We start from the raw sequence: 19628 nt of genomic DNA on the forward strand, positions 1-19628 counted from the left end.
GCCAGGTGTGGTATATGCCTGTAATCCCAGTACTTGGAAGGCTGAGGCATAGAGGAGGATTGCCACCAGTTTGAGGCTAGCCTGGACTACATAGTGAGATCTTGTCTCACCCCGCCTCCAAGCCTCCATTAAAACATTACCAAATATGTTATGAACTCAGATTTTTCTGGAGCTACATCAAAATAAATAATAAATGGTGAAGTTTTGGTATGAAGCAGCTGGCAATACTAGGTCTGCTCAATTATGAAGTCTAAATTTGAAGAACTAATAATTCTTCTAAAACAAAAGTTATTTAAATTCTACTTGAAATGAATTTGGTTTTTGTTAAAAATCTTATAGAGGGGAAAATATATTCACAAGATGCAAGCAAAAGCAGATGGCAATGTAAAGGAGGAAGTGGTAGAGATTGTAAGGTGCTACTTTGTGTCTAAAAGTCCTTTAGCATTACTGAAAGCATACCACAGGTTTTCCAGTTTACTAGCAGGGAAGGAAATATGAAAGGTAGGAAAGAAAGAAAACAAGGAAACACACACACACAAAGGTGGAAAACATAAAATGACCAGAGACCAAAGATAACAATAAATGTGAATAGAATAAATTTACTTATTGAATTAAACTTCAAACAAGAGCATTCATAAACCAGTTTTGCTATGGGGAATACCATATGTTGGAAGTATATGGGAAGTACCGTACATGAGTTGCTGATTCAGAGCATGTATTGTGTATAAAACATTATTCTAGCCTGGTAAATACTGTCTCCTCTACTGGTCTCATAACTGAGCACAGGCACATTCTGTTAGCTACAGAGTTTGGGTTATATTACCTCCAATTGCAAGTTGCTGTGGTGGTAGACACAGCCTTGTAAAAGTCCACAGGTAGTGGTTTTGACAGAAGCACTGCAACAAGAGAAGGGAAATTCATATCTAAGTATATTGCTGAGATGAAGGCTAATTGTCCTATACATTTTCCTTCACCATTCTGGATTTGTCGTATTGCTTAACTTCCTCCCACAGCCCTATATTTCCTGTGTACTGAACATTAGATCTACAAATGTGATTAGGCTCCAGTGAAACTTGTTATAAATGCATGGTACTATGCTCCTTTTATTTTATCACATCCAGAGGTGTGATTTCCCCATGATTAGTGATGCCAAGTTGATTAGTAGGTTACGGTAGTGAAAGCCATATCCTGCCATTGTAAGTTTGCTATTCTCCTTGTGCATCCAACAAGGGATCAGTGGAGCAGTAGTTTGTTGTCATATGATTATCCAGAGCCCCATGATTCTTAAATAATTTTTCATTAAAGTGATTATTTTCTACTGATGTTTAATATCTGGCATTTTTCTAAACATAGGTCTAGGAAACATTATGCTGAGTGAGCTAAGTCAGTCATAAGATACATACTTACCGAGGCATGTAAAAATAGGCAAATTTGCAGAAGTAGAATATAAAATGGTAGTGGCTGGGGGTTGGGGGGAGAGAAACGGGAAGTTGTTCAGTGGTGTCAGGGTTTAGGTCAGAAAAGTCCCTCAAGCCCCCGTGGCCCCCACCCCCCGCCCCGTGCACTCTTAGGGCTTGTGGAAGGTGACTGAATCATGGGGGTGATCTAAGGACTTGTGGTTAGGAGGTGTGGTCCGGTTGGAAGAGGTGGCCAGCTGGGGGTGTGACCTGGAAGGGTGTATCTTCCTGCCTAGATCCTTGCTTCTGTCTCTGTTTCTGGATCATGATGTGAGTAGCTTTCCTCCACCTGGACCCTTCCACCATGCCTTCCTGCCTTGGAACCAGTAATTATGGGCTCAAGATGTGAGCCAGAATAAACCTTGCCTCCTTTAAGTTGTGAGTGTCAGGTACTATGTCTCAACAATCAGAAAGGGGCTAAGAAAGGTGGAGATAAAAGTTACAGTTACACACAGTGAATAAATTCTGGAGAAGCCAGGTGTGGTGGTGTACACCTGTAATCTCAGCGCTCAGGAGGCTAACGCAGGACTGCTGTGAGTTCAAGGCTAGTGTGGACTACATAGTTCAAGGCACATCTGAACTACATAACAAGACTCTGTCTCAAAAATGAAACCAAGCAGAAGCAAGTTCTAGAGAACTACTGTATACCATAATAGGTGTATAGTTAGCAATGACCTTATTAGCACTTAAAAATTTGTTTAAAGTGTAGATCATAGTAATATATTCTTACCAAAAACATTTTTCTGTTCATCATTTACTTATTTCTACCAGAATGCTAGAATAACATATACTTTTCCCTTGAATTGTATGTGTGTTTTCTAAAAACGTCTTTGAAGTCAGGATATTTTAGTATCTATGCTGCCGAAGCAAGCCTTAAGTAAGAATAGCACTTGTAACCAATTATGTCGCATGCAAGTTTTTGGCCAGGCAATCATTATGGTACTGTTACACATGTGAATTGGGTCATAGTTTTTCACTTTGTTATCTTTTTAATTGAGTTGTGAACATTGTTAGTATTAAAAATATTGGATTTAAATGCTATTTAAAATGTCTTCAAAAGGAGTACGCTGTGATTCAGCAGTGAAACAAAATGTTACTCTGAATACAGAAAAATGTAAATAAGCCTTAGAGCATAAATTTTATGTTAAAGCAAAATTTTGTAGTAAATCAAGTTATGTATTTTACATATTTTTGTAAAAAAAACCCATTTATCTCATGTTTTTCTCTATTTTTGATGTATAAGTCACATCTGTTTAAACAAGTCTAAAAGCTTGTTCATTAAAAGGTGAATTTTTGAAATGATACTTGAAGCATTATCGTAGTTTAAATAGCAGGAATTTGGAATTTCATAGTACCTAATAATAAATTACATGTTACCGCAAATAAAATGACTAGTTACTGCCAGTGGGAGTAAATGAAGGTTTATTTTTTGTCTTTTTCTTTTTTGAACATTGTTGATTTTGTATCCATAGATATTTATGTATTTATTGTGTTTAAATGATAGTTTCATTCTTTTTGCTCAGAACGTCTCAAGTTTAACCAACAGGAAACCCCTTCAGTCTAGTTTCAGTGTTCTTTGAACACACCCCCACCCCAGTGTTCGTTCTTTAAACACTTCTTTGCTTTTCCACAAGATGTCCAGAGCACACATTGTACTTTTCCTACTTTTCCTGCCTCAACCTTCCTTGATTATTTATCTGAGGATATATAATTCCTTTGCAAATAATGGTATTTAGAAATCAAAATCATAAGCCGGGTGTGGTGGCTCATGCCTGTAATCCCAGCACTCGGGAGGCTGAGGCAGGAGGATCGTTGCGAGTTTGAGACCAGCCTGGGCTACAAAGTGAGCTCAAGGCCAGCCTGAACTGCATAGAGAGACCCTGTGTCAAAAAGACAAAAGAAAAAAAAAAAAAAGTCAAAATCATAGAGCTTAGAGCACTCACAGCTAGTGGAATATTATTGCTTTTATGAACATTTAGTGAATTAAACCCAAGTGAATAGTAACTGGTATAGTTTGGATCTTAAATACCCTCAAAGGGCTGTGTGTTGAAGGCATGATCTCCTGCCTGAGGCACTGTGGTGGAACCTTTAGGAGTTAGGTCATGGAGAGGTGTGCTCTTGAAGAAATATGGGGTGTGCCCTTGAAGGGATATGGGAACCCTTCTCTTTTTTGCTTCCGGGTCACCATGAGGCAAACAGGACATCTGTACTACAAGTTTTGCTGTGACATACTGTGGCATCACAGGCTCAAAGCAGCAAGGCATCTCTGAAACAGTGAGCCAAAATTTTGTAAGTTGATTATCCCAAGTATTTTGTCACAGTGACAGCTGAATAAAAATTATAATTCAAATATAACAGTACAAGGTTTCTATTTAATTTTTTAAAATTTTTATACTTAAGTCTATTATTTTGTTCTTAACTCAGGAATCTTTTACCATGTAAAATATTAAACACATAAAGCAAAAGTTATATGAAAATAAGATTTTTTTGTTGTTGGAGACACAGTCTTGCCATGTAGCCCATGTTGTCCTCAACCTCACGGCGATCTTCCTGCCTCAGCCCCCCAGTGCTGGGATTACAGATGTGTACCACCTTTCCTGGTTAGGAGACATTTACATAATAAGATATTGGTAGTGCTGGGGGGGGTGTGTACATATGTTAGTTTTATTACTAAACATGCTTTGTTTTCAGATTTCTTCTCATAGAATATCGTCTCCCCATGCAGACACACATTTAGGGAAAGGTACGCAATTAAAGGAACAGTGCTTTTATGATGCTCCTTGGGTTGCCTTGTAAACTGCTCAAAGTGGCTTTGGTTTCGTTTGGCTGCTGGATCACATCTGCCCTGGGTAGTTCAGTGGCCTCCCAGAGGAACCTGACCAGCCAGTTTCCAGGTTGGCTTTGTTCAGAGCTCTCTATCTTCTGTCCCAACTGCTAGAATGGGGTTGCCAAGATTTAGTTTCCATCTTCTTCTTGAAAATCTTTTTTTGTCCTTAACTATATGAGTTTTGAGCTGTTCAGATTTGGGGCAAAATGTAGTCACCAAAAGCTACATTATGCTCCAGTTCCATTCTAAGACCCTATAGCCAATTCATTACTTTGACTTTTCTCCAGACAATAGAAACTGGGACAGAGTCCAGAAATTCTGGCATGTTCTTGGATTCTATTTTCTGTGTATCATGTGGTCTTCTAGGATCTATAAAGAGCTTCCAGGCCACTACCTCCAACACCCACATTCTCAGACTCTCATATTCTCCTTCTCCCCTGGCCTCCTTCCCTCCTCCCCTCCTCCCCCCATCACCTGCATTCTTCTGTAGTCTTCTCTATTTATGGTTCAAAATAGAGTATATTTGGTGTAGGTAGTTTCTAACTCTTTAATCAAAATCATCCACTTGTGAAATGTTTAAGCCTGGTACTTCATATCTCATCTAATCCTTAGCAATTCTGTAACATATAAATATTTTTAACTACTTTAAGGCTTGCAAGGGTTATGTAATTTGCCCACACTGACACAATTGTTTGGCAGAACCTGGACCATGGCAACCCATTGAGTTCATATTGTGTGCCAACAACTGTGCTAAGCCCTTTATGTATTTTCCTGGTGAAGGCATGGGGATTAGAGAAATTGGGAACATAATGCATCCTGGTTCCACAGGTCTCTTTCTACAAGACCTGTGTTTGTTGTTCTGTGCCCCATTAACAGTTACATAATGGGTTGGGATCCATGCCCTGATATTGCTATTGTATACAACATCTGAGAAAGTCCAGCAAGGCTTTGTAGGAAAAGTGGCACTTAAAGTAGGCCTTAAGAGATGAGTTGTTCCCAAAGGGAGAAATAAAGGAAGACATTGCTGTTATTGAAAAAAGTTTAAAGACACAGGGGTACTTTACAGTGTGGCAGGAGTCTTTGAGCAGGGTGCAAGTTGTGCGAAGGGAGCTAAGGACAGTGCTGTGGAACTTCGGTTCTGTTTTCTGTCTAGTGTGGAGTCATTCAGTGAAAAATAGTGTGAGATTTCTGTTTTGGAAACATAACTGGTGTTTACTGGATAGGATGATGTAGAAGAAAGGAGACCAGTTAGGAGACCATGATGATAATTCAGGCAAGAGCCTGACCAGGATGGGGAGGGATGAGTGACAGCCTTCATGAGCAAGGGATGTAAGTGGGAGGCAACTTTGATCCATTCATCTGATGGGCTGCACATAATGTTGCTCTTTTTTTTTTCTTTCTTTTTCTATACCAGGGATTGAACTCATGACCTTGCGCTTGCCAAGCAGGCGCTTATGCCACTGAGCTAAATTCCTGGCTGTCTTGTTTTTTGAGGTAGAGTCTTGGTATGTAGTTCAGGCTGGCCTTGAACTTGCAGCAGTCTTTCTGCCTGAGCCTCAGAGCTGAGATTTAAGGTGTATGCCACTACACCTGGGCTAACCTTTAAAAAAAAAATACCAGGAGCACTGCTGAGCTCAGTTTATATTTGCATGTTACTCTGCTATTTTTAGTGTATGTGTGATTGTATATATATGCTAACTCCAGCATGCTATACTTGTTATACTGAAAATCTGCACCCCACCAAATACCTTGGAAATAATTTTCTGTCAGTAAATCTGCAGCTGCCTAATTCTAGCTATTTATGATCTCATTATAGGGATGTGACATAATCTGTTTAGCCAGTTCTTAATGATAGACATTTAAGTTTCTGATTTTTTCCATTATAATGATACAATGAATATTCATGTGTACTTATTTGAAACATATGCAAGTGTAACCAAATTCCTAGAAATAAATTCTTTTGAAATTGCTGGATCAAATAGATTATGCATTTGTACTTTTACTATATTGTTAAATGCTTCTCATATTGTTTATTTCTGGTACCCTCAACAACAAAATGAACTATCAGGATTTTTAATGACTCATATGAAAGGAGGAGGATGGTATCTTAGTGTAGCTTTATGTGTGATTGAGCCATTTACATGTCTCTCAAATTCATTTTTATCTTTTTTTCTCATTTTTTTTACATTAGTGATCTTAATCAGGTATTTGTTTGGTGCAAATTCTAGATACTTCTTTCCAGCATGCTGTCTGTATTCAGCTTGACTTTTGATGTTATTACTATAAAGTTTTCTTTAGTTAAATTTTTCAGGGTTTTTTCATGTTGTACCTTATCAAAGATTATTTTTAAAACATCTTCCTGTTTTTTTTCCAGCACTGGCATATTTTTTGACTCTTTCAAATATGGATCATTTTGGCCCCCACTTATCCCAAGACTGTGCTCTGAGATTTTATCTTTTCCTTGTTGATATGCAGCACATTAAGTGCTTACGTGTGGATCTTCTCTAACCAGCTAAGTCATACACTTTTAAAGATAGTAATTGAGTATTATCCAGTCTTACGTCCTCCATAAAACTGAGCATAATATTCTGCAAAGACAGGTAGAAATCGGCAGTGTATACCTGTAATCTCAGCAATCTGGAAAGTCAAAACAGGAGGATTGCAGATCTGAGCCAACTTGGGCACCTCAGCAATTTATCAACACCCTGACTCAAAATAAAAAAGACTAAGTGTGTGGCTCAGTATGAAGGCCTATTCCTCAGTACTGAAAAACAAAGTTTCTTAGGTTTTAAAGATCTTGAGTTTTATACATGACGGTACGTAAAACATTTATGTACAGTTCAGTGACAATTTATAAAATGAACACTTGGATAGCCACGTAGATCAGGAAGCCCTTCTAGGACTTTCAAGGATAACAAACAGCTGGCGGCATCATGCATGCTGTAGGTTTGCCACCAGGAACCTAGATCGAGAAATATACCATCTCTAACTCTCCAGGGTTCTCTGTATTCTCTTAGTTACGTTCCTGTCCCACTCCTCAGGGACCATCATACTGTTGGCTTTCATGACATTACTCTGCCTTTCTTTGTCTCGAGGTTGAATGATATGAAAATTGCCATTTTTATAAGTAACAAATCATTGAATATCTGTAGGTTCATTTTTCAGCCTCATAATTTTACCTCTGAATCTTTAAACAGTGTAACTTCGCTGAGCTGCTTTAAATATATTTTATTGACTTATGGCATTTTTTTGTACTCTTTTGGGGATCTTTGACTATGTTGTAGAAGTCAGCCATCGGGATACAAGTTGTTGATTCTCATTGCTAGATGGATTTATTCCATTGTGTGACTACTGTGTTTTATTTATCCATTCCACTGTTGCTGGATTATGGATGGTGTTTAGTTTGTGCTGCTGTAACAAAAATACCATATGCTGGTGTATTTTCCACAATCCTGAAGACTGGGAATTCCAAAGTCCAAGTGCCAACAGATCCAGTATCTGGTGAGAGCCCACTTTCTGGCTTGCAGACAGCCACATTTTCTCTGTGTCCTCATTTGGCCTGAGGGTTTTGAGGTGAGGGTGTATTCACCCTATGTCTCTACTTGTAAAGAGCATTAATTTTATTCACCAAGGCCACACTCTCTTGATCTGGCTCTCAAAGCCTCACTTCCTGTTACTATCCCCCTGGGGGTTAGGCTTCAGCAAATGACTTTGGGAGGTCACAGTATACCAATCACCCAAAGCAGTTTGTTTCCAGTTTTGATTTGAATTGCAAATACTGCAACTATGAGAACTCTTTTATATGTGTTTTGCTGTGTGTGATGAGAATTTCTTATAGTACAAGATGGCAGATTAACTTACAGCCAGATGTGGTGCCACATGCCTGTAATCTCAAGGAGGCTGAGGCAGGAGAATTGTCATGAATTTGAGGCCAATTTGAACTATACAGTGAGACCCTTTCACAAAAAACAACAAACCTTTTCTATTTTGAAATAATTTTGTTTATAGGAGGTTGCAAAGTTGGTAGAGTATTTCTGTATACCTTTACTTGTTTTCTGTAATATATATGTCTTACATATATATAAAACTAAGACCTTAATGTTGGTACAGTGCTATTAAAGACAGATTTTTAAATTTTTAACAGATTTTCCCACTAATATCCTTTTTGTGTTCTAGAATTCAATGTAGGAGACTGTGTTGCATTTAATTGTCATATTTTCTTAGGTATGAAACGTATCAACTGAGGTGTAGTATGCATACTAATATGTGTATAGTTGTTCTTGCTTTTAGCCTTGTAGTATTTAATCAGAACCCTTTTTTCAAAGTTACTATTATGTAGCCTTTGGAGTCTTATTTTCTTCACTTAGAAAAATTCATTTAAAACTCACTCATGGGCTGAGCATGGTAGCACAGGCCTGAAACCTCAGTCCTCTGGGAGACAGAGACAGGATGACTGCAAGTTTGAGCAACATGGTGACTTTGCAAGACTCTGTCTTAAAGAAGTGGGAAGTCCCGGGGGTGTAACTCAGTGCAGAGGCCCTGGCTTCCATCCTCAGTGTGCCACCCCCCCCCCAAGAAAAATCCAGACATGCTGTATGCCTGTAATCTCAGGGAGCCTGAGGCAGCAAATTCACAACTTGGGACCTCACTTCTTGGAAATTTAGTGACTCAGCAAGACCCCGTCTCATAAAAAATAAGGGCTGGGGATGTAACTCAGTGTTCAGTTGATGGTACCACATGTTTTTACTTGAATCAATAGTGTGTTCATTTTTTAAAATTGACCTGAACTTCACATACTATGAAATTAACCATTTTAAAGTGAACCCTTCAGCAGGGTGGGGTATTTTCAGTGTTGCATGAGCACCACTTGTCAAGTTACAAAACATTTACATTGCTCCAAAATTCAATCCGCTGGTTAAACAGTCACACTCTGTCTCCTCCTCCTGCACCTAAGTCCCTGCAGCTATCATCTGCTTTTTGGTTTTATATATTTATCTGTCTCAAGTATTTCAAATCAGTGGATCTTCTTGTATCTTGCTGATACAAGATTTCGCTGATAACGTTTTCAAGGCTTATGTATATTACAGTATGTGTTAGTACTTATTTGTTTAATTATGCTAAAATATATAAAATATAACATTGGCCTCTTTAATCATATTTAAGTGTGGATATCATGTAGTGACATTCAAAATATTGTGCAACTGTCACCACTATTTCCAAAACTTTTTCATCACCCTAAACAGAAACTCTGTTGAGCAATAACTCTGTTCCTCATTTCAGTCCCTGATAACCTCTAGTCTACTTTTTGTCTTTATGAATTTTCCTCTTCTAGATAATTAGTGTAAGTGTAAGTGAATAGTATTTGTCCCTTTGTGTGAGAATTTTTTGTGTTTTTGTTTTGGGTCTCACTAGTTCAAACTGGTCCCGGACTCACTATGTAGCCCAGGCTGGCCTTGAATTTGTAGCCGTCTTCCTACCTCAGCCTCTCGAGTGCTGGGATTACTGGCGTGCACCACTGTGCTCAATTGTCCTTTAGTGTTTGATGTATTTTACTTTATATTTCAAGGTTCATCCATATAATGGCATTTACGAGAACTTCCTTTCTTTTTTCAGAGTGAATAATATGCCATTGTATGAATACACAACATTTAATGTTTCCATCCGTTGATGGGCAGTTGTGGTGTTTACATCCCTTGGTTGTAAATGATGCTACTGTGAGCATCTACATTGAGTCCCTTTTGTAGTTTACTCTGACTAGCTTGCTGATGCTGCTCTAGAGTGAGCATTTAGAAGTGGACCTGCGGGATCAAACGTATGCAACAGTTTAGCTTTACTGGGTAACTGGTGAGATGAATTGCACAGTGGTTAGAATACAGTCTTGACAACACTTGGCATTTTCAAATTTCTAAATCTTTATCCATTAATGGGGACATGTAATGATGTTGTTTTATTACAATTTTATTGTATTTCCTGGTTTCTGAAGGATTGGAATATGTTTCACATAATTATGAACCACTTGAGTTTCCTGCTTTATAACATGCCTATTAATACTCCTACTGAATATCTTCAAATAATACTCTTGTTGTTTTTGCAGAGCAAATAGTGGAGAAAGATGAAGGTCCATATTATACTCACCTGGGATCTGGCCCCACAGTAGCTTCTATCCGGGAACTCATGGAGGAGCGGTGAGTATTACAGATACTCCAGGACGAAGGGTGGGGTTACAGGGATGTGGATTTCAAGCACCTGTCATTTTCATTGCCTTGTACACAAAAAGGAAGTCCCCTTCTCCATACTGTGACAGGGCGAATGTGGGAAGCTCGCTTTCAGTCTTTCTAGGTTTCGTTCAGTCTACTTGTGTATGTTAGTCCTCCACAAGCCCCCTTTTCCTTCTTCCTGAAATATTTTTATTGATGAACAGGGCTGTGTGGTTATATGTCCTGCAGTGTGAGCTTCCCACAGTTGCTGAGTTTTGCTTATAGTGTTATTTAACATGCTCTTCTTGCTCTAAGTCCTATAAACTGGTAGGTAGAGCTAAAGGCCTGATTGGAATCAGGTTGTTTTTGTTTCTCCTCCCTTCCCTCTCTTTCTTCCTTCTCCTCCTGCCTCTTCTCTGTCTCCTCCGCCTCCCCTCCCCCTCCCCTCCCCCCTCCCCCTCACCTCCCTCTCCCCTTCTCCCCATCCCCCTCCCTCTCTCTCTCCCCCTCTCTCATTCCCTCCCCTCCCTCCCACCCTGTCACCCTCTGTCTCCTCCTCAGTCCCTCCCCGCTCCCTCCCACAGAAATACTTCATAGGTACTGTCATGTCTTTGTTTCTAGTATGTCAAAATCTTCTGGGCTCATGTACATTTACCCAAAAAGTCTTGATTCCTTTTAGTGGCAGAAAAAGTATTTAGAAAACAGACTCTGGGTACAAAGGGTACTCACTGTGACAGTGAGTTGTTTATTGTTTTCCTAGTTTCAGTAGAAAGACCTAAATTATACCTAATACAACTTTAATTGTTGTGTACAGTTTTAATTTTTGTCGTTGTTAGTGGTTAAATATGTCATAAGTTTATATTGGCATTCAAATTCAAAACTGGAGAGTTTAGGGGCCAGGTTTATAGCTCAGTGGTATAAGTGCCTGCCTAGCAAGTACAAGGTCTTGCCTTCAATTCCCAGTACCAAAAAGAAAAAGAAAAAAAACCTAAAGTTTTTATGTCACACTTATGATTTAGTTGTTCTTACGGCTAAGAGCCCAAATTGATGTGCATGTCCACAGCAGGCAGTAGATATTCTTGAGTTTTGGTCTGTTCAGAGGTAATACAGCTTGGTGGGTGAGAACGTAGATGCTGGTGCTAGACGGGGGTCTAGTGCTAGCCCTGCCGTGTACTGCCGAGTCTTTAGATAATTGGTATATTCCTCTGTGACTCAGCTTTCTTATGTACAAATAGAAATGATGATAAAAGCACACACATTACGGAAGCACTGTGGGAATAAACTGCAGAAATACACTTGTGGGAGGGTTCTAGGGTAGACTGAGCGGATTCACGAGGCATAGTTAGTATTTGTCGCAAATACCATGTAAGGGGTGGGCAGACTTTGTCTACCTCATATACTTCATACACTGATTGCATTTGTTACATAGAAAACAGTGGTATTTTAAATAAAACAATAGCAATAGTGATACAGACACAAACACGTTGGTTATATGTGTAAAGGTAATATGGGAAGACTGATTTCTACAGATTTGGGAACCAGAGTTTGTCTGACGAGGGGAGCCAAACCAGTCCTGCTGGTACAGAGGGAACGTGATTTTGAACTGAGTACCTGAGAAGTACAGTGGGTGGAGGTCACTGGTCTATCATAGTCTTCTTAATTTCCGATAGCATCTGAAAACATTTATATTTTGTTGTTGTTAGTGGTTAAATATATCCTAAGTATATATTGACATTCAAATTCAGAGTAACCAATCATAAAAGTATCTGACCAAAGGCCCATTCTGTGAATCCCATCCTGATTTAAGGGACACTTCTGAGCCCTTGAGGACAAAACTGGGTCAAACAGCGTTTGCTGCATGTCCACATGTGTGTGCTGCAGTTTCCAAACTGAGCCAGGCAGCATTTGCCCGTCATTTTTATAAGGAAAGTCAACATGATTGGTTGCTGCAGAGGAGTTCAATGTTTACATTTGATCTGGGATCAGTGTTTATTTTTTGATTTTGCTTTTTTGGAGGGTAATTTATAAGATTTATAGATACCTCTAACCACTTCAATTATAGAACAGTACATTTTGAAACAAGGATCAAGACATAATGATAAAGTTGAGATTTGTGGAGCCCCCCCCATTGCTTTAAAAATTGTAACAGCCAACTGTAAAGTCTTCAAAAATTGGTCCAAAGGAGGAATTCCTCTCAAGACCAGGAATATTTGTGCTTTTTCTCAGCAACTGGTTTATTTTTATCCTAAAGACCTTGTAAGTCATAAACAGATTGCATTTCCATATTTATTTTGGCCACTAACAACTTTAGAACCAGAGTTCGTGCCCACCCCCACTCCCACCCCCAGAATGTGGTGCCTGACCTTTGGCCATGGAGACCTCTTCAGGTCACTTGTGAGTACGTCTGACAGGGAGACCTTAATAGTTTTGATTTCCTGGATGACAAAATACTCCAGGCTCACCTCTCAGAAACATGGTCTGGCATGGCAGTGGACATCTATAATCCCAACACTGGGAGGCCAAAGCAGTGGACATCTATAATCCCAACACTGGGAGGCCAAAGCAGGATCACTAGTTTGAGTTCATCCTGGGCAACTTAGTGATCCAGCAAGACACTGTCTAAAACTAAGGGGCTGGAAATATAGCTCAGTGTGAAGGCCTGGGTTCAACCCTGAGTAACACACACACACACACACACACACACACACACACAATCATATTTTCTATACCAACAAATCTGTCTCCCCACCCCCTTTTCTCTGATTTCTCCACCTATTCTTTTTATTTTATAGACCTCCTAAGATCCTTTCTGGATCCAGGAGCAGAATGTGGGAATGAGGGAACTCCCCTGTCTGGGGGCTCAGTTTGAATGGGCCTGGCTCTCTTTCTCTAGACCTTTCCCTTACTTTCTCTGCAGGCCCACTCTACTGTCAGGAGTTGGCCAAAGTCAGGGAGAAGAAATAAACTGAAATCAAGCAGACATTGGTGCTTACAGCTTCTGTGGTACAGATTTGAAGACAGGAGGGGGAGAACAAAAATGCATCCTAAAATAACCCCATTTATTTATGGGCTTCAAACCTCTCGGGTACTCAGGGTGTCCTCATTGTCATAGATAATTGGAATCAGTTGTCAAGTTCATATCTGAGGATGGTGTGGTGCCTAGAGCTTTGTGTGTGTCTGGGAACAGGATTCTCTGCAGCCTAGGAGTTCATTAAATGCTTGTTATAGAACCAAAGAACCAGTGCTTTGGGGTACCTGACCTCTTTCTTTGGTGGAGCTAACTCTGAAGAAGCACAGTTTCCAGCAAGGCGTGGTGGCACATGCCTGTAATTCCAGCACTCTGGAGGTTAACGCAGGAAGATCCAAAGTTTGAGACTAGCCTGGGCAGCTTAGCAAGACCTGTCTCAAAACAAAAAGAAAGGTTGCGGGGACTGAAGACGTAACTCAGTGTGAAGGCTGTGGGTTCATTCTCCAGTACCAAGGCAGGGTGGGAGAGCCACAGCTTTAAAGCAGTAGTTCTTAATCCTGGGCAGGCCTCAGAAGCTCCTGGGGACTGTGAATGCATAGATCACTGGGCCTACCTAGCTGATCCAGTGAGTATGGGATGGGACCCAAGAGCTGAACTCTCTTTCCTTGTTCTGAGATGAAGCCAGTGCTGCTGGTCTTGGTACCATCCTTGAAGAGTTCCTGGTTAAGAGTATTAGTTACTTTGTTGTGGGGGAGTACTGGAAATCAAACCTGATACCTTCATATTGAGCTGCATCCCCACTCTTTGGAGTATTGTGTTTTTGTTTTTTGGGTTGGATTGGGTTGTTTTTTTGTGTGTTTGTTTGTTTGTTGTCTTTTTCCTTTTTATCGGTACTGAGGATCAAACTCACGACTGCCTGCTTGCAAGGCAGGCGCTTATGCCACCAAGCTAAATCCTCAGCCCTGGGTTGGTTTTTGAGACATCTTATAAGTTGCTAGGTCGGGTTTAAGCTGTCAACACTCAGCCTCCCAGAATGCTAGAATTACAGATGTGGACCACCATGCCCAGCTTTAAAGAAAGATTTCAGCCTACCCTTGCAGACTTAGTTTAGGACCTCAGAATTTATATACTAGAAGGGCTTTTTCATGATAAGCTAGAAATTAAAGCGTTTAAGAAGAAAGATGAGTTGACTGGTTGTCTTTAAACAAAAATAGTTTTGTTTAAAAAAAAGTGTAGCAGATTAGGTGGTGACTAGCCCTTTTATTTAAATGCTGTCTGATGTGAAGCTTGCTGCAGAACGTGTTTCTCCCAAGGACAGAATGGGAGGGGAGGACCTGGTGGGAAGGCCGGCATCCGTGTCCTCAGCTCACCCTACTGTGAGGAACTTGATAGTCCCCTGTCTCGGTGAGAGTTATGTGGTCACCTCAGGCTGCCCTCGGACAGGCACGCCAGGCCTGTGCTACTGGGTGACTGCCTGATAAATGTGTGCTAAACTGAGTGACCAGGAAGCAGGCAGAAAGCAGCAGTGTGTGATCTTTTTTTCATGATGCAGATCACGCTACAGAAACTCTGGGCCCTGTCTCCAAATACTTTTGTAAGAGATTAACAAAACCTTCACATTTTAATGTTGTAATGATCCCAGGAACTTCTTACCCCTTCACTGAGCTTTTGAGCAATAGATCGTATGGAAGCCTTAGATCAACATTTTTTAAAAATCTTTGTTCTCTATCTTAACTACAAAAATGAAACTTTTTTTTTTTTAAAGAAAAAGTCAAGTACAGAGTGAATCTATCTCTCTAACAATCATTCTTCCTAGGAGTAACTTTCTCAAAGTTTGATGTTTACCCCAGCCTTTCTAAGCACTTACAAAGATGTAGATATGTGTATAGAGAAATACTGAACCAAGTATAATCACTCCTCCCACTGTTGTTCCCAGCCCGATATATTTGTGCACTTATTTTTTTTTTAAGCCAGTCAAATTTAGCAGTGGGAGGGGGTGGCATACCATGTGCACTTATTTTTGAGGTAATAATTCCCACAAGTGGAATAGATCAGATTAAGACTATGTCCATTTTAAACTGTAATAGTTATAATAACATCATGCTGCATTACATAGTATATTAAAATATGCAATAATCAAATTTATTTATGATTTAGATGATCTGTTAGTAAGTATACCATGTTAACTGATCAAAGAAGAAAAACCATTCAATCACCTGTCTGCTGAGACGAGAAAAGTATAATTCATACAAGTTTTAGTGCTTGATTTAAATCATTAGGATAGAAACCCTTAATAGCATTTTTCAAAGTAAGAAAGTCTTTCTTCCAGCCCAGCCAGCTTCGTGCTCGGTGATAAATTAACTGGGAACACTTTCAGTGAAGTTGAGAAACAAGCAGAGAGTCCTCCTAGCATGTCAGAAGCACTAGGCCAGCTCAGAGAAGCAGGAGGCTGAACAGAGGTGTAAAGAATGGAAAAGTGGAAGTAGCAAATGACCATTGTCTGCAGGTGTGATATAATAGTGCTCCTGAAATGAAAATTATTAGATTAGGATGGTTCAGTAAGGTGACTTTTATATTATTATAAATATTTATTAGACTCCTGCATGCTAAGAATTTCGAAGCACTGTAAATAATGTACTCCGTGTAGATTATCATTTGATCTTTACCAAGCCAAGGAGATAAAAAAATTTTATTTACATTTTAGAGATGGAAAAACTGAGGCTTTGAAAAGTTCAGCAGTTTGGCTGGTTATATATCAAGAAAGTGGCTAGACTGGCAATTAAACCTAGTCTGTCTACCTCCCATGCTGTGTGTGATCACAATAGCCCTCATGTAGTTGTGTGATCTTGGGTAAATTGGTTTATGTCTGGGGCCATAATTTCATAATTACACCACATGATGTAGCTAATGAGACGGTCCTAGAGGCCTGAGGTGCAGCACTAAGTATTTGGGCCAGAGAAGAGGTGTGTGCAGGAACCAGAAGTGTCTACTATCCTCCAGTGCATGGGCATCAGTGTTTGTGTGTGATAGTGTCCCTCCCTCCCCTTAGCTGTTTGTCATGTTCAAAGGTCAACTTGGGTGATTAAAAGAGAAAAATGTGGTTTTCTCCTGTTTATTTTCTCCTGTGTATTGAATATGTGACTAGCTCTCAGGGTGACTCAAATAACAACACTGGGGACAAATGTCTATATTTAGCCTTTGGCTTCAGAACTCTTCCTGGAGGCTCAGGCAATAATGAGGGACATTCTCCCTGACTGCCCCTCTGCCTTGAGACAGAGATGAGCCAGATGGACAGAAGTAGACAAGGGGTAGGTGAGCCCTACCAAGGCCCGGGAACCTGGAAGCAGCCACTGTGTTCCCGGAGCTTCTAAGCAGAGAATAACCATTTAAACATTTTTCTTCTCTGTTGACCCCATAGTAGCCAGAAACTCTAACTAAAGCACACCAGAGCCTGCCTTCCTATGATAAGCTGTTCTTTGAGGTTCCACTGTGCTCATGAGGGCTTCTGTTTCCTGCTAGGTATGGAGAGAAGGGGAAAGCCATCCGGATCGAGAAGGTCATCTACACTGGGAAGGAGGGGAAGAGCTCCCGCGGGTGCCCCATTGCAAAGTGGGTGAGTGTCATCTCCTGTAGGCCTCTTCACTCTGTCTGGTCCTGTGTCTAGAGCCTGGGTTTTGTTTTCCAGCAAGGCTTCACCTCCATGTTTGTAGCTTGAAGGAGAGTATTTGTCTTCTCTCCAACTTGCAAAGAAGGTAGAACTTTGTAGAAGAGCACATCTTCCTCCTGCTCCCACCCTACAACCAGTACCTCAGTACCTTCAGTGAGAAGCAGTGTGCCTAACAAATTCTAGACTGAACTTGGGGGAAATAGTCAAGGCACACCATGGGTGCCCAAGAAGAATATTGCAAAATGATCTGGGAACACAATGGGTGAACCAAAGAGAACCCTTAGGTAATGCTTGCTGTTAAGATGACCTGTGCAAAATATTCAGGGAACATTCAGAAGCTCAGAATGAGTGGAGCAGTGGAAGGCAGGCATTTGGCCAGGGATTTAGCTCAGCAGTATAAGCACCTACATGGCAAGTGTGAGATCATGAGTTCAATCCCTGGTATCAAAAAAAAAAAAAAAAAAAAAAAAAGAAGGCAGCAGGTATTTGAAGACCAATCATGACATGGTGGAGAGGACTCAGGAAACCCCTGTGGCTAAAACCAAGCCCTTTAATGGGAAAACAGGCTTTCCTTTTTGTGAGGTGTCGTACTGCCCTTGGTTCATGCTCAGGGAATTCCTGCTCAGAGCCTTTACAGTTCTCCCACAAGATGTGAACCGTCCAAGTTGCAGCGCTCAGGAGTTGGTGTGTTTGTGCCTTTCCTTGGCCTTTGATTTTACATTTTTGTGCATTCTACCCTGCGGGGCTCCTTCAGAGCAATGTGGCCATGAACCAGCTTGCTTTCTTCAAGTTTTGAATGTAAGCATAGACTCACTCCAGCGGCCTCAAGAAGCTATTCACTTGTGCCTAGTGACATTTGTGCATTTACCACTTGGGAAGCCAAAATGACATAGCTTCAGGTCCAGCTTTGGCTGGTTGGGTTATTGTGTGCTGTGAACCTGTGTCCCATGAGCACATTTAGTCAGCAAGTACCCCAGGCAATGAACAAAGATTGACCGTAGTGTTTTGAAAACCCTAGCCACAGGACCACCGTCGTCGTATCAGTGTCCACATGCATGTGTTGATACCCATGACATGCTGAGTTCAGCCTTTGGGGAGCCAGATGATGACGGACTCATGATGTAGTGTTTTATTGATTTCCAAAATACAACTTTAAACATAATACAATTAATGCTTCAGTAAGGAGGCACCATGGCATGATATTGCCTCAGAGCTAAAACTCCTGGTCAGATACGTGTTTCGTTTAGTGTGCAAACAATCCTTTAAAAGTTTGAAGGAAGTTCCAAAACATGCTATATGACACAGATGAACCTTAAGGACACTACTCTTAGCAAAATGAGCCAGGCACAGAAAGGACAAATTTTATAGGATTTCAGAGGTACCCAGAGGAATTAAATTCATAGACACAGACTGTAGACTGGTAGTTGCCATAGGCTATCAGGAGGGAAGAATGGAGAGTTAGTTCTTTCACAAATAAAATTCCAGTTTTGCAAGGTGAAAAAGTTCTAGAGATAGTGGTGGTTGCATGACAGTGGAACTTCCCCTGAAGTGTACACTTAAGTGGTGCATTTTATGTGGTATGTATTTCATCACCACAACAAAAAATGAATGCGATTACTCTTTGTTTTTTTTTTTTTTTTTTGAGTCAGGGTCTCGCTGTGCAGTTCAGGCTGGCCTTGAGATCACTTTGTAGCCCAGGCTGGCTTTGAACTTATAACAATCCTCCTGCCTCAGTCTCCTGAGTACTGAAATTACAGGCATGTGCCACCTTGCCCAGCTTCACATTTTTAAAAGGGGAACTTTCATGTAAAATTCTGTATTTCTGGTTTTTTCCTGTATTATTCCTGCCCCTTTAGATTAGTGAATATCTTCATTTTGTCAGTCCACATCACTCCCTGGCATGGCCCAGGTCCACTTCCTCATTAGTATGGCTTGCTTGGCTACTCTTTTTTAGCACGGCTCCTGCCCAGGAATACTTGTGACCACATCTGTCTGCAGTGCAGGCGTCTGCTGAGCTCCAAGCCCACTCTGCTGAGACCTAGTAGAAATAGCTAATCAGGTGTTGCAGAGTCGCCTGACCCCAGGATGGCATTCAACACCACTGCACCAGTCTCTTAAGCCTAGAATGTGCACGTCACTAAGACTTTTCCCATCCCTCAGCCCTGTAGGCGCTGGTCCCAAAGTCACTTCTCTCCCAGATGTCTCTGGAATCCCTCTTTACCCACTGCCATAGTTTAGAACTTTATCCATGTTTCCTTATGGCACGTCAGTGATCTCCCAGCTGGTCTCTCTGTCTTCATTTCCTGGCACGTTCCCCGCTTTCCTAGGGTGTGAGACTGTTTGGTAAGACCTTGCTTACATGCCTTTATGGATCCCATGCCTGTCCTTCTGCCTGCCTCTCCTCTCTCCTCCATCTTCCGCCCACCCCTGCTCGCAGACTCCCTTCTTGCATATGGTCACAGTTATTGCGGGGGATTCAGTCACCTCCCTCCCTGGTTCCCAGGACCTTTGT

The 19628-nt window shown here is 40.8% G+C and overlaps 1 protein-coding gene across 8 annotated transcripts in view; it reads left to right on the forward strand.

The window, feature by feature from the left end:
• The window catches only part of Tet3 (tet methylcytosine dioxygenase 3), a 102053-nt gene that overhangs the window by 63740 nt on the left and 18685 nt on the right, over nt 1-19628 (forward strand). For all 8 annotated transcript variants that reach the window (XM_063229602.1, XM_063229601.1, XM_063229600.1 and 5 more), the window contains 2 exons: nt 10379-10469; nt 16969-17062. In XM_063229602.1, coding sequence (XP_063085672.1) covers nt 10379-10469; nt 16969-17062 — 185 coding nt within the window. The remainder of the gene's footprint in view (nt 1-10378; nt 10470-16968; nt 17063-19628) is intronic.

The sequence above is a fragment of the Cavia porcellus genome, unplaced genomic scaffold, assembly GCF_034190915.1.
Source record: "Cavia porcellus strain 051 isolate PalLab524CR breed Dunkin Hartley unplaced genomic scaffold, mCavPor4.1 scaffold_18, whole genome shotgun sequence".
In the NCBI taxonomy this organism is placed as follows: domain Eukaryota; kingdom Metazoa; phylum Chordata; class Mammalia; order Rodentia; family Caviidae; genus Cavia; species Cavia porcellus.